Here is a 15,586-nt window from a genome sequence, read left to right as displayed (position 1 = left end):
AATGTGAAGGATTGGTGCTAATACCATTAAGGCAGCAATTATTTTCATGTCACTGCTGATTCATCCCCTACTTACAGTTAGATGCTTTCTACCTAGAATCCTTTTGCCCTTGAGCGCACGATGTTTATCGTTAAAAGTAGGTGACACTGTAACTTTAAGGAAGAAAATTACCTCTGCAGACATTGACAAATTTGCTAAACTCTCAGGTGATACAAATCCTCTTCACGTTGACCAAAGTTATATTAAAAGTGAAACCAGTTTCAAAGGGTGTCTTGTTCATGGTGCCTATTTAAACAGTCTCGTATCGGGTGTCATTGGCACAAAGCTTCCTGGCCCTGGAACACTCGTAGTGAAGGAGGAGCTTAATTTCCCAAACCCATGTTACGCTGAACAGGAGGTTCAAGTAACTGTCAGGCTGACAGGGATAAGAAAAATTATTACAGTTGACTTTGTGTGTGAAACAGATAATGGGCAAGTTGTTCTCTCTGGAAAAGCCAAACTTGTGCTTCTTCCAACAGTAAATAAGGGCTGTTAATTTTAAATAAGGCATTTGTTTCAAAATGGTATAGTCATTCGGTCAAGAATTAAAATACAGTATATAGCCAAGTTTCAAATCTCTGATCATAATGAGTGGTGGAAAAGAATTGGTGCTGAACACCTTACGAAGGGCTACTAGCCAAGAAACAAACATCTTGAAACCTGCAGAGCTCCAACTTCAGGAATGGGAAACGGAGCGAGGATTTTATTCTACTCTAGTTGAGGTAAGAGTATGCACCTAGACGTTGTGTACATGTCTGCTGGCCTAAATATATAACTATTTCTTAATCTTTGTGATTAAGAAGCCATGTCATTCAGAAGCATCTGAAAGTTTCGTTTTCTGTGTTGTGATCTATAATATGGATTGGCTATGACTGCAACAATTTTCATATACCTGTACTGTACATGAAACCATTCTTAGGTAGACTTGAGGAAGTTCATGCATGTTACTACGTATATTCTTTTACAGTCCCATCTTTGTCTGGCAGGCCTTTAAAAGTCATCGTATGCGTGATTGTTGACAGTGTCTGTTCTCTACAAGAAGCACATTACTGTACCATGGTACAGTGTGTGTTGTGTATAAGGATGTTAATTTTAAATCTACTGATTCTTCTTCTTTTCGTAGTTTTGTGAAGACACGTGTATTAAGACTTTAAAATGTATTAGTACTGTATTGCTTTGAACCTGATCATTTTCGCGATGGTGTATTTGACGTTAAATTGACAAATTAAAATTGACAAGTTAAATTGACGTTAAATTGACAAGTTAAGTATGTGATGCAGGCGATGAGTCACAATAACGTGGCTAAAGTAAGTTCTTTAGCCACATATCCTATATTTTTTATATATGTGATGTCCTTAAAATAGTGTTGCTTTGGGGACATTTTTGAGAGTGTTAGGTCATAATTATACCCTTATGTATTTGGTTTTTATGACAAATTCAGTTTAGCGATGTAATTGTGATTATAACTTTTTGTTGTTCTAAATATTGTTTTAAATACTTGTAAAAAAGAGCTGTAAGGAATTCATTAGTATGATTTGAAGAATTAATTTATTTCTTTTTAATGTGCCATCCATTTTTTAATGTAATTGATTTTTTTATTTATTGGATTAATAAAATGTTTTATTTGCTAAAAATCTGCTATGATTCCAGATATTCTCCGAGCATGCCTTGGAGGTAAATGTTCGATGGTTGGCTGTTTTATATTTCAAGAACGGCGTTGACCGCTATTGGAGGAAAACTGCACCCAAGGCAATTAATGAAGTAGAAAAGGTATAGTTTATAGTCAATTGATGTGATAACTGAATGTTTTGAATGTGTGCTTTCAAATTTATGAACTATTTATCAAAAAGAATACAATTTTTATTGTAAAGTTGCCAGTCCTGTGATGCATGCAGTCCTTTTGATTGGGGCGGGATGGTTGATCACTATTGCTGGATAGTCTTTTGATCCTGAGGTAATTGAACAGCAGAATGGTGTCTGAACTACAGTACACATATACTGTATTATTGTATTGTGCAATATTCATACTATTTTCTTCTAACTCCATTCGTATGCAAATTGTATACCCACAAATACACTTGACAACTCTTGACACACTATCACATTTATATCAGACCAGTTTTATGTGTTCTGCATTGCAAGAAAAGATTGTTTCCCTCTCCAAATATGTTCAGGATCTTCAGTAGCATCAAATGATTTTCAAAAATTGTTGTGATTGACAAGCATAAAAGTGTAGTTCAATATTGAGAAGAATTCTTGAATTAATTTCTTGCAGGCACAGATTAGATGCGGTCTTCTGCATAATTTGCGAGAACCTGTCCCACAAGTGGCCACACAGCTCGCTGTTCTTATAGCCAAGATTGCCCGTGTGGATTGTCCACGAGAATGGCCAGATCTTCTTCCTGCTCTCTTTGAGGCTGTTAAGAGCAACGATCAACTTGTGCAACATCGGACCCTTCTTACTCTGCATCATGTTATCAAGCAGCTGGCTTCTAAAAGACTTGCAGCTGACCGGCGCACCTTTCAGGTATAAAATGTGTACTTTCTTAATAACTGTGTGTCATTTTGGAATGCTTAATAATATTAGTGCAGTTTTTATTTACATTGCTTGTCCTGACACTTTGTAGGGATTTTGGAGCAAGACACTTAGCAGACAACTCTCGGTGATAATTGTGCGTGTGTGTATATACAAGGAATGTTTGGCTAAGAATGATTAGCATGTGTGTGGGGTTACATTAACTGGTGGGGGAGAGGGAGAGAAGTTGTGTGGTGGGATAAGAAAGTGGTAAGAGCAGTTGGTGGCAAGAATAAAAGGTGGATTATGTGGATGCCAAGCAAAGGAAAGAGGTCAAAATAAGAAAGGATAATAAAAGATAAATGATTACTAGTTTAGTAGAAAGTAGTGTTTAAGTAGACTCAAAATATCAGAAAAATAGAAAGCTCTTTTTAGAAAAGTAAAGAAGTGTAGCAAGGAGACTTTCAGTAACTTAGGCAATGAGTGCATGCGATCAACTGCTTCCCAAGCAAGAGACTGTTGCTTTCTTGGGCAAGATCCAGTTATTCCTATAGATAGGAATTTTACCCACACAGGACAAGTTGACATTTCATGCAATTGTAACATTAAAATGTTCTGCTCAGGTCATACTGATACAAGGAAGACACTGGAGAATACTCTACTCTTCCAAGGGTTACTTGACCCCCAAAAGGACTGCTAAGGGTTGCTTGCCAATCGCTAGTTGGTCCACTCGATTGCTACCTCCAACCACCACAAGATGACAACACTTGCACATCAACAGAGTACTTTCTAAATATTCTGCCCACCTCTCAATCTACACAACAAGAAGCTTTCATAAAGCATATGAGAAACATTGGCAAAAAAGATCATACAATTGTCTCATTCTGAAAGGAGCGTACAATTGTCTCATTCTGAAAGGAGCGTACAATTGTCTCATTCTGAAAGGAGCATACAATTGTCTCATTCTGAAAGGAGCATATAATTGTCTCATTCTGAAAGGAGCATACAATTGTCTCATTCTGAAAGTAGTTCTTCATCTACACTTGGGCCGATTTCCCACCTGTATCCCTTGAAGGATTTATTAAACAAAGTACCCTGAGGTGTATATGGCCACTATAGATTTAAAGGAAACATATGACAACTTTTGGGAATTTGAGAGGGATCTTTGGAGAATAAGTGGCACGTGTACGGATGAAATGTTATTAAGTGTTTTTTCTAGTTGGAGCCTCTACGGCTCCCCAGAGCTATCCAGGCTGATATGGATATCCCTAACTTTGGCATCAGTCGATGTGGGTGGAGTTCTAGGCCTACCGGGGATCACGAGCAAGAACCTGGCCCCCCTCAGAGAGGCAAGAGGAGCAAAGGCCTATAAATTATAAATTAAATTAATGATGTAATGAAGAGCTGGTTTAGTATTAATGTAGGAGTATACCATGGCTATTAAATGTATTGAATGTGTGGATAAGATCAACAGTTAAGTCAAAGTAAAAGGATTAGAGAAGTGTGTAGACAGTGTGAATGGTTGGAATAAATAATGCATCAAATTTGAAGCATGCTTTTGATGTGGTTTTTCTAGTAAAGTAATTGAAAGGGTTGCTAATGCTATTGGTAAAAGACGTAAAAGTGAGAGGACAGAAATATTGGTGGTAGTAAGAGAGAGAGAGAGAGAAGGAATGTGTAAACAAGTAATTAAATTTAAAATTGCTAGAGGATGGTGATCAGTTTAAATGACAAAAGGTTAAAGTCTCCTAAAGTGATTTAAGCAAATTCCCATAGGAATACCTGTTCAGAAGAGTTGTGTGATGACTGTGACCTAGAGTAGCCATATTGATGAGGCTTTTCCCAGGGAGGGTTGGCTTCAGGGCTAGTCTGTGAGGGTAGAAAAGCTAGAAACCGGCCTCAGGCAGGACTCATGCACGCGACCGATACAAATAATTTGTACAAGTATAGTTGAGAGTAGCTAGTCAGGGAGAAAAAGAAAAAGAGGCTTGTTCATAGCCCTTGTTAAGCCGAACAAGACTGAAAAGATTACTGTCATTACCGATTTCCTACTTTCATGCATGGTGTAGAGATGCTTTGGCTTTAGAGAAGATATGGCAGAAGTGTGAGATGTGAATGATAAATATATTAAAAAGTGACACCTGTTCATTCATTGTAGCTTAAGCACTACTGAGCATCAGAGAATCGGTATCACAATTTAAGTAAATCACCCAGAGCAGCTCCTCTTTGGTTCATGGCAAATGACTTCCAATTTCAGTGCTAGGATTCAAGACAAAATAATTCTTATCTATTTTTGTTTTCCCCTCCTTCCTTACTGCTTCATAAGACTTCTTGTAAGCTTTATAGTCTTGTTAGTGAGAGGTTATATGCAAATAGGTTAAAGATTTGCTCATTTTTCTCAGTGATGTTAACATCTTAGATTTGTTGTTACAGTAATTAATGATTACCCATCTTTTCAGGAGTTAACAAATCAGATGTTCACATTCCTTCTGAAACTATGGCAGTCTGAAACAGAAGCTTTCCTTGCAGCTGGGGAGCAGAATCTTGAGATTGTAATATCGTGTTTGGAGCGTTCACACCTTGCACTCAAAATCCTGCGTAAGCTCATAATACATGGGTTTAAGAAGCCTGAAGAAAGTGAAGATGCTGTATTGTTTATGACGAGCATATTTGATCGTATCAAAGTTATGTTGACTTTCAGGAAACAGTTTGAAAATCATGAGCATATTAAAACAATTTCTGGGAAGTATACAGTGCTTTTGACGAAAGTGTTGCGTGATGTGCTAGAAAACTTTCCATTCTCCTATTTACAGTTTATAAAGCCCAGCTTGGATCTGACAGCTTATTTTGTGTTTACACCTGCAGGCGATGGATTAATATTTGAAAGATTTACTGTACAGTGTCTCAACCTAATTAAAGCTATTCTTCTGTGTCCGGAGTATAAGCCATGCAAAGTTGTAGAGGATACCAAGGATCCCCAGACTCTTGAAGCCTTTAGGGTCAAGTCCGAGTTCTTCACGAATTCGGTTTTAGCAGGAATGTGCCACAAACTTATATCTCACTACTTTTTACTTAATCAAGATGATCTTGAGGTGTGGGATTCTGATCCTGAAGGATTTTGTATGGAAGTCGAGGGAGGTGAATCATGGAAATACAGTCTCAGACCATGTACGGAAACCTTGTTTGTGTCCTTATTTCACGAGTATAGAAGTGCTCTTATACCAGTATTGATGGAAATGGTGCGATCATCGCATAACCCTGTTGATCCAAGTGACTACCATGGTATTCTTCAGAAGGATGCTGTATACAATGCTGTTGGCCTGGCTGCCTTTGAGCTATTTGATGACATTGACTTTGATCAGTGGTTTACTACTTCTTTAATTAATGAATTAAATGTTAAGAACTCAAACTATCGCATAATTAGACGCCGTGTGATTTGGCTTATCGGACAGTGGACGAGTGTGAAGTTTTCACCGGAACATCGGCCTACACTGTATGAAGCTTGCATTCGTCTTTTGGCTGCTGATGAGGATTTCGTCGTTCGTCTGAGTGCTGCCATGACGCTCAAACATTCTGTGGATGACTTTGAATTTGATCCAGAGCAGTTTATGCCATATCTCCCAACTATCTTTGGACTTTTATTCAGCCTTCTAAAGGAGGCCCATGAATGTGATACAAAAATGCAGGTAAGAATGTGCAAATATTATTTTAAAGGAAATGTCATAGAATGTATATAAGTATAGTTGAACCTCATTTAACATTGCCTCGGTTAACATCATTTCTTTTTCTAATACTTAAAACAAAAATAAATTTAAATTCTTCTGTGGTATCCTGAAAGGCAAACACTCCTAAAGACAACTGTGTAGAAACCTATGGTATTTATAGAAAAAATGAAGTGCTGTATATAAGGACTAACTTAAATATTGTCAATGAACACTACTGAAACAAAACTTTTTTTGTGTACTGAAAAAATAATTAATGTTAGAAACTTAGCTAGAAGTTTTGGTTTCACTTAACATCATTTCATGTAATGTTGCAGTTTTCAGGAACCCTAACCCTGATGTTAAACGAGGTTCACCTGTACTGTTATTGCACCTGTCTTGTATTGTCTTAACTAAATTTGCTAGCTGTCCTCAACCTTACTTGATAAGACTGCCTTAAAGAGGCCATATCCAGCAGTAGATTGATATGACTGGAAAATCTTTTTTTGTGGCATTGTTACTTTGTCTTGAATGTGTGCATGCTGGTACAAGTCATTCTAGGAAGAAATAAAACAAGTACATAAATACAAACATTTTCAGGTTTTGCATGTGATGTCCTTCATGATTGAAGTGGTGGGAGTGGGTATCCAGCCACATGCTGCTCCTTTGACCCAGTATTTACCCAGCTTGTGGGAGGAGTCTGCTGATCACAATATGTTGCGTTGTGCTATATTGACTACACTTGTTCATATGGTAACTGGGCTTATGGTAGGTTCTATACATAATCTGTTAAAATCATGAATTTATTTATCCATTAATGCTTTTTTTAAGAATAATTTATTTTGTTCTGTTATATTTCATATAATGACACAATTAAGCATTTATCTATTTATTCAGTACACTATTTGTCTTTGAATATGTGTGGTGATGAGTGAAGTCTCGACCAATTCTCTCCTTTTCTGGGCTGCTCCTCGGTAGTTTCCCGATGTATTGGCTCTTGCTCTCCAAAGAGAGACAAATATTAAGGCCTCTGGATTTGTGCAGGCCTACCAAATGCGAGGCCAGAATCTGGTGTGAGGGAAGAATGGGAATTGAGACGGGTCTAAAAACAAGGCAAAAAACTGAACGGAAGGTACAGGCAAAGCAAAACAAACAGCTTATCCTGATTAAAGAAGAGAAGATGGGAATGAGGGAAGTGGTAGTTTACCCGTTGTCAACAATTTGGAGGTCATCGTTTTGAATGGGTCGAGTCCCTCAGGGGCGGCGTTTTAACCCCCCCCCCCCCATCCCTTCCCCTTCTTGTTCTGGAGAATCCTTGGACTCCATCCCTAGCTCGTCTCTTGGGCCAGGGGATGTTGTAGGTGTTCGAGGTAGCCAAGGACTGGGTAATAGGTGTCTTTAACCCAGATTGGGCATTGGTACCAAAACCTGAGGAGCTGTTCTTTGAGGTTGGTACCCTCTGTTGTCCTCTGTCCTCGTTTGAGCTGGATGATACCTCTGCATCCCCTTTGGTATATTTCTGGGTCATTGTTAGGAGTGGACCCACCTACACTCTGCAAATTTCAGCAGGCCCGACTGTTTTCAGTTTTAAAAGGACTCTCCGTATCCTTGGTCTTATCTCACTCAGGTGCTCCTTGAAGTAAATTGATGGCTGAGAATTTCATTCCTCCTCTTAACATGTTTGAGAGGTTTGTGTATCATCTGGGGCTTTCTCGTCATTTCTGTGGGTAGGAGTTTTCTTTCCTGAGTGGAGCAAGGGACTTCCTCTCTGCAGCAACAGTTTCCAGGTACTGTACTGTACTCTACTGGCCAGGTGTTTGAATCCTGCTCCTTTGCCTGGCTCAGAAGCTTGCCTGTCTTCTGCCCTGGTTTCTATCCAGTTCCTCTTCTGACCTTTCTGACCTGGGTTCTCTTGCCATCTTCACATGAAGTTGCCAGGGAGTAAATGCTCATTCAGCACATTTTGGCTTTTACGCTACACTAGTGCAAGTCGGCTAGATGGGGTCTCCATGGTTATGTTGCATTTAGGAAGGGCCCTTTTATAATTTGATCTTGGATGTCATTCCTACTATGCACTTTTTCTTCTTCCCAGAAGCATTCTTTGCACTTATTTATTTGTCTCTTGGCTCTTCCCATTGGACTCTATCCTCATACTGTACCACAGTAACATAAAACAAGGTCATTATTTTCTGGTGGCACTGTAGAGTGATCGAGCCACATCAGCCATGGGCCTAAACTGGGGGGCACAATTTTTGCCAGTGTATCACTGTGGGCAGGCTTTCATCTCGTGACAATTTTGTTCAGAATTATGAAACAATGTGAAAAGTGGTCTATGCAAGTTATATAAAAAAGTGTAAAACATCCTATTAATGTGCTTAGATCTGGATAGGGTTCTGGTAGTTCTTTTACTCCCTAAGCCCTGCCTGGGCCTGGTTTAACTTGTGAGGACTTGCTCCAACAGGCTGTTGCTTGGAGCAGTCCACAGAACCACATATCCACTACAGTCCAGTTGGTCTAGCACTTCGTTCAGAAAATTTTCCGAATTTTTCTTGACGGCTTTCTTTTGTTCTGGCAATATTTCTTATACCTGCTTGGAGGATATTGAACAGTCATGGGCCTTTGACACTCGTGCAGTGTTCTCTGATTGTGCCTATGGCAGCTAGTCTTGTTCATTGCCAATTTCTGTGCCCTGTTCACACTTAACCCCCTGCTTCCTATATGCTACCAATACAAACTCTTGCCTATGCCTGCCTTGTATTTAAAATAGAAACAAATCTCGAGTACAATAATGGCAAAATGAGAATTCACTTTTTCATTCACAGCGAGAAAGTGAGAGCTTGCACGAGTTCCTCATCAACATTGTGCGCATATCAACAGACGTCAATGAAGACTGTCATGTGTATCTCCTGGAAGATGGCCTGCTGTTGTGGCTGACCACACTGGAAAATACAGCAAATCCACATGACGCTCTCCTACAGGTTTTCGATAACATGCTTCCCTTGCTGGAATTGTCATCTGAAAATCTAAGACTTTGCCTGCAGATCACAACTGCTTACACACTGCTCTGCCCACAACAGTTTCTTTTAAAGTAAGCTTTACTTTCAAGCTGTCTTGTTTGTCTTTAATGTATTATCATTAATAAGTTATGATTAGTATATTTTTGTCCCCAGTTATGTGTAGAGACTCTTCACCCCAAGATAAATTGGGCATTTGGTAAAATTATTTAATTTTGTTCTAGTCAAAGTGGCAGTATTAGCAGTGCTCAGAATAATATAAACAAGGATATAGCACACACTCAGTTTTTTGTGGGGAGGTTAGAGGCTATATGATTATGGTTATCCTGCCCCCAACTTTGCAGGATGAATGGTCTTGGGTATGAGACAAAGGCTGATTGGGGTAGGGGAGCCGGTCGACCGAGCGGACAGCACGCTGGACTTGTGATCCTGTGGTCCTGGGTTCGATCCCAGGCACTGGCGAGAAACAATGGACAGAGTTTCTTTCACCCTATGCCCCTGTTACCTAGCAGTAAAATAGGTACCTGGGTGTTAGTCAGCTGTCACGGGCTGTTTCCTGGGGGTGGAGGCCTGGTCGAGGACCGGGCCGCAGGGACACTAAAAAGCCCCGAAATCATCTCAAGATAACTCAAGATAGGTCCTATTGGCCCTGTTAATTAAGAGGGGGGTGGGGTCAGGCCTAATAGTGACCTGCTTCACCACTACCACCTAATCAATGAAATGGGCTAGCAAAGTCCTTAGATTTCTTCACTGGAAATCTACAAACCCTTTTCTGAGACAAAGGAGAGAAAGAAAGAGGGGGATGTTTGAAGAGAGGGAAGAAAAAGGGGAATAAGGTGGGAAGAGGGTGAGAGATGATCTTGGGGAGAAAGTTGGAGACAGAGCAATTTAATCTAGGTTCATATCCTGGCTAGGGAAGATCGATTAGTTGCCAATCTTTAACAGTATGCCTCCATTCACCCAGCAGTGATTGCATACCTGGTTGTTAAACGATTGACAGGTTGTATTCCAATGGACACTACTGGGTAAGGCTTAACATGAGTTAAGGGAAAAGGGAGAAAGCTTTCAGCCTGCTAACAGGAGTCAGACATTGTCTGTTCCTTTACCCACCTGTGTGGAAAAAAATGGGAAGAGATGGGGATAGGGAAAGAAAAAAAGAGATGAGAGGAGGGGAAGAAGAGACCTGGGTGCTGCTGGGTACTCCCCTTCCCATTCTTAGTAAGCAATAAAGTAGTCTGGTTTAAAAATCAGTGTCTTTGGGATAACCACTGGAGCAGCATGCTTAATATGCATTCAGCTGAGGAATAACCAGCAGGTCATGGTAGCTGGCTAAGGGGTGGGGGAAGAAGCCATTCTCTATAACTAGATTCATGCTTGCTATGCTGAATGATGATAATATTAATTCCTATTATGCCTCCTGGTTAATATGTTGACATTGAAATGTATAACTTATGTTCGTAAAATAATTTATCTTCATATAAGTAGATAAAACAAAAATTGTTTTAACAAATATAAGTATACAGTAGCTTTCTGTTAAGGAATCTCGTTTATTTTCTATCAGATACGGCAGTCGTTTGGTTGGAACCTTTAACTCAATGTTAACGGATATTAAGAGTGAAGGTATGGTGTTGGTGCTTCGGGCAGTGGAGATGATACTCCGTGTACGCCCTGCTGAGGGTGCGTCTCTGATACAACCCCTGCTGCCTGGCGTCATTAAGGCAGTTGCTGAAGGAGACCAGTACCCGATGATAATGTCAATGTATCTCTCTCTGGTGGCTAGATTAGTCCTCTATGCTGAACCTATATTTATGTGGGCTGTTAACGAGGTGAGTTTTATCACGTTCACCAGAATTGTATCGCAGCTTTGTTTATTTGACTAGCAGATTGAATCTTTCTTATTCATGAGAGAACTGAAAACCATCATTTCTTGGGTATAAATGTAATAGGTAGAATTCTGCAAGTGCATTAGAGCATTCAATGTGCTTAACAAGATTATGATAATTTGTATGTATTACATTATGCAAGTGATAACTATTGTTTTAAATCGAATAGTAACCGTTATTTTCTACAATTAGACTGCCAGCGGTGAAGCCAAGAGACCAGAAGAGGTGTTGGAGCGCATTGTCAGTGTCTGGGCTAATAAACTAGCCTTAGTATCTCCCGAAGAGCGACGCAAGCTGTGTGGCCTCGGTCTGGCTCACCTGTGTGGTTCGGGTTGGCCTCCAGTTCTCAAAGTGTGGCCACCTGCTATTACCGCTGTTGTTGAAGTGGTGTTTGATGTGACTATGGAAGATTCAATACAAGATAAGCTGGTGAGGCAGTACTTGAGTTTATTTTTAAATGCTGTGAAAGTACCACATGAGAAAAACACACACATGAATGTACATATGCCCACACCTTTTCCTACATACACAAACCCAATGCACATGCTTGTACACAAATACATTACTGTATATACATATTGACTCATTTTGTGTGTGTGTTTACTATTTGTGTGCGCAGAATTGAGCTATTAGCTTTTGGACCCCTCCTTTCTAACCTGTATTTTTCCTCTATTATATCTTCTACATAAATTTCTAACACACACACACATCCCCAGGAAGCAGCTTGTAGTAGCTTCTAGCTCCCAGGTACCTATTTACTGCTAGGTGAACAGGGGTATCAGGATGAAAGAAATTCTGCCCATTTGTTTCTGCTTCAGCCAGGAATTGAACTCGAATCTTTAGGACTATGACCCCCTGAGCGCTGTCCACTCAGCCTTGAGGGCCCCTAGGCTGAGGTGTGTGTGTATTCGCCTATTTGTGCCTGCAGGATCTAGCGTTAGCTCTTGGATCCCGCCTTTCTAGCCTTCAGATGTTCAAAGCAATGACTCCTGACTTACTCTATCAAACCTAGTTTTAAAGGTATGAATAGTGTTTGCTTCCACAATGTGCTCCTTTAGTTCATTCCATTCCCCACTACTCTCACACTAAAAGAAAACTTTCTAACATCTCTGACTCGTTTGAGTTTCCAGCTTCCACTCGTGTCCCCTTGTTCTGTTTGTATTCCGTGTGAACATTTCATCTATTTCTACTGTCAATTCCCCTAAGTATTTTATATGTTATCATATCTCCACGCTCCCTCATTCTTTTCTAACATGTGTACATGTATTATTTTTCAAATTATTTCTTTGCCAGACTGGTTTTCCATATGCTTTTGCTTATTATTTATGGCAGGTCATCAATGGTGGCCGTCTTGGATCTCCGGAGCCTTACGAACTCGAGACTGAACATGTACTGAGACGGCAGGCCTTGGCACAAGCGGATCCTGTACACACAATATCATTACGCGTGTTTCTCGGGCAACAAATGAAACGTTTACAAGAAAGCACTGACCAAAGTACCATCATGACCCTTGCACAGGACCTCGAGGAAAACTGCCGAAAGGTTTTGGAAGAAGTGACAGTGTCTTAATTGTTGTAAAGCTGTTGAATTGTTATATAAAGTTATTGTAGTTTAGAATTCATGAGAGGAAGACATGAAGGTGCGTTGATAAAAATTTTGGATCAGGGCAGTGGAATTGAACCTTTGTCCCAAGCTAACCCAGACCCATCGTTGCTGGGGTGACGTGGGTTAAAGTCTACCGCCCTGCTCCACCAAAGATTTTCACGTGGATATATTACTCTATTGTGATTTCATTGTGCATGTGAAAAGATTTTGTATTGACTGATCAAGTAACTATATTAAATATTTACATCTTGGTTTCCTTGTTCTTGTTTTAAAATTTAGTATTAAGTTAGTACCAACACAGTTAAACTGCTCCCCTGTTGAGAGAGATTCCTGGACCATAATTGCATTTTTATGTGTAATTACTTTTTTTTTTGTATCACCAGCTAAACTAAAGAAAATTCAAATTAGCTTCATTCAAATATAACAATGAGTTGGTAGTATCTATTGATGAAGCAACTTGTTTAAGTACTAAGAGAGGTATGATAAACACTCGCTCGATTTTCAGAAATTGAGTACATGTTGATAGTCTTCGCTAATTTGTGCTTTAGCTTGCTTTTATGGTCATTTTTTATTATTTTTTATATTTTTTTGGCTGAATATGGTGGTTGGATATCTTTTTATACAGTTTGCTGGGTTATGTGATACTTTATTTGTATATATATGAAATATACTTTAATTGCAGGTATGCAAATCTTGCCGAAGCTTCTGCTATACGGTACTGAACTTGTGCTTTGCTGCGGCATGCTTTGCCGTACCATTAATTTGTCTAAATAAGTTCACGTTCACCTTGGTATCATAAAATATTACGTTATAGTAAAGGTCTCCACAGCCATTATCCCACTGGTTTCCTACCATTAATTTATTTTGATTTTTGTAAAACATCAACTTCTAAGGAACCTATCTTAATTTTTTGCAGTCTGTTTTGACAAATTATTTTTCTTACAGCCAATGTTATTGGATATAGGAGAATCTCCTGACTATTCTGTTTTGATGAATTTTTTTTTCCTTATATCCAGTGTTACTGAAAGGAGAGGGAGATTACTCTCCCAATAAACCTTGTCACATTCATTGATTATCTTAATTACTTGATTCCTTATTTCCTCCAGTAACCCATTAAAAAGTTTTGGCCCTAACTGAATAGGGCTTCATTGAACCTTTCCAAATGTGCTTTTTCCATTATTGTTCCAATTTTATGGTATCCAGAATGCTGGTTGCTTTCTTCAAGGTATAACTCCTCATTTTAATCCACTCAAATCAGCTCCTTTGTAAGTTTAGCTAACTCATTCTGTAACCTCACACCATCTACTGTCCAGTGTGTATAAATTTCTCTTGCCATTTATTTTATTTGTGGATATCCCGCGTGTTTTCCTTTTTTTTTCAACTTTCCAATTCCTTATGCATTCCTAAAATAATAATTGTTTAAAGGCGTGACTTCTGTTGATCTTTATTCTATATATTTTATGTAGTTCATGATCTGGAAAAGTGTTCTGTGTTAGTCTTTAGTTACTTCAATGATTGTTTTCTCTCATAATTTGTTCTTTCCTATAATTACTTTTTTTTTTTTTTGGCCATGAACTGATTTTCCTTGAGAAAGAAGTCTCTGCGGGAATCTCTTGCAAGCATTTACACTATTGTTATTCAAAGTGCTAAAGATGTTTGAAGGATACCTTGAAATATTGAATAGATTTCTTAAGTTATGACTGTTGAATACATGAAACACTCACCATCTGCTTGAACTGTGGGGCATGAATATGGGGAATAACGATTCCCTCACTAAGCATATTCAAGTAGGAGAGTAAGCAGAGAATTAATAGACACAAATTGAAGTGAATAACATAACAAATGTGGAAAATGATATACACTGATAAGGTATTGTGGAGGTGGAGGAAATTGAGCAGTACGTAGTGGTGCCGCAGCGTGTGAGTGTAGCCAGAGATGAGAACCAACGATATTTTGGTGTGAGTGCGTGTGTGTGTGTGTGTGTAAACGAGGCCATACGATCAACTACCTTGACATTAGCTTATGAATGTCAGTGTATCTACCCCTGCAATAATGAAGCTACAGACAGCAAGAAGAAAGCATTTTATGAACCAAGAGATCCATTGTTAGGTGCTTTGAGGAATGAAATTAAACTCTAAGTATAGTTGTGGTTATTAACATTTAAATGCATGGATTTCAAGTGTGATAACATTTCATCTGGACAGGTGTAGGAAAGAGGATGAAAGCAAGAGTCAACTTTATTTATGACATTTCAGACTGGATTTTGATGCAAACATGTGAAGAACTGGATTACATTTTTGTAATATTTGAATAGTTGAATGGAATGAAAGAATATTAAATGAACTGTAAATTTCTTGAAAGATAGGAGGAGAGTGGATGTGTCAGTAGCAGATATGTAGGAATGAACCGAGTAGTAGTAGTAGTATGATTGAACTGAGTAAGTGAATGGAAGTTATGATTCGTCTGGAGTAATTTGCACTATGCACGAAACTTCCAAGATACATCTGTGCATATTTTTTTGTATAGAACTGATTTCCCAGGATGCTATCGAGTGTGGAAGATACTATGCAAGGCCACGTGTCACTGAAAATTATTAAACCTAAATTCTTATTAAATAAGCGAGTTCCAAAACATTGTAGGTTTAAATGTCGACATTATCTTATTCACTCTAAATTTGACAACTATAAACAAGATTCTTTTCTGGCTAGGTGTTGCCACTTCATGAAAGCTGGGCATTCTAGTTTTAATTATTTCAACTTCCAAGTTTATATTTTTATTTCAGAGATATGTGAATTTCTGGAAAGATGTTTAGTCCAGAATGTTTAATAT

At 38.9% G+C, this 15,586-nt stretch overlaps 1 protein-coding gene across 1 annotated transcript; it reads left to right on the top strand.

The window, feature by feature from the left end:
* Window positions 1–204: 204 nt before the first annotated feature.
* On the top strand, window positions 205–13,825 carry Impbeta11 (importin beta11). Its single transcript, XM_045758149.2, has 9 exons — window positions 205–761; window positions 1,690–1,809; window positions 2,315–2,566; window positions 5,014–6,240; window positions 6,856–7,023; window positions 9,078–9,343; window positions 10,831–11,095; window positions 11,345–11,581; window positions 12,485–13,825. The coding sequence occupies exons 1-9, from the start codon at window positions 627–629 to the stop codon at window positions 12,719–12,721; spliced, it is 2,907 nt and encodes a 968-aa protein (XP_045614105.1). The 5' UTR covers window positions 205–626; the 3' UTR covers window positions 12,722–13,825.
* Window positions 13,826–15,586: the final 1,761 nt, after the last annotated feature.

This window comes from Procambarus clarkii, chromosome 58 (assembly GCF_040958095.1).
Source record: "Procambarus clarkii isolate CNS0578487 chromosome 58, FALCON_Pclarkii_2.0, whole genome shotgun sequence".
In the NCBI taxonomy this organism is placed as follows: domain Eukaryota; kingdom Metazoa; phylum Arthropoda; class Malacostraca; order Decapoda; family Cambaridae; genus Procambarus; species Procambarus clarkii.
Note: the sequence above shows the minus strand (reverse complement) of the source record. Positions and strands in the feature narration are given on the sequence as shown.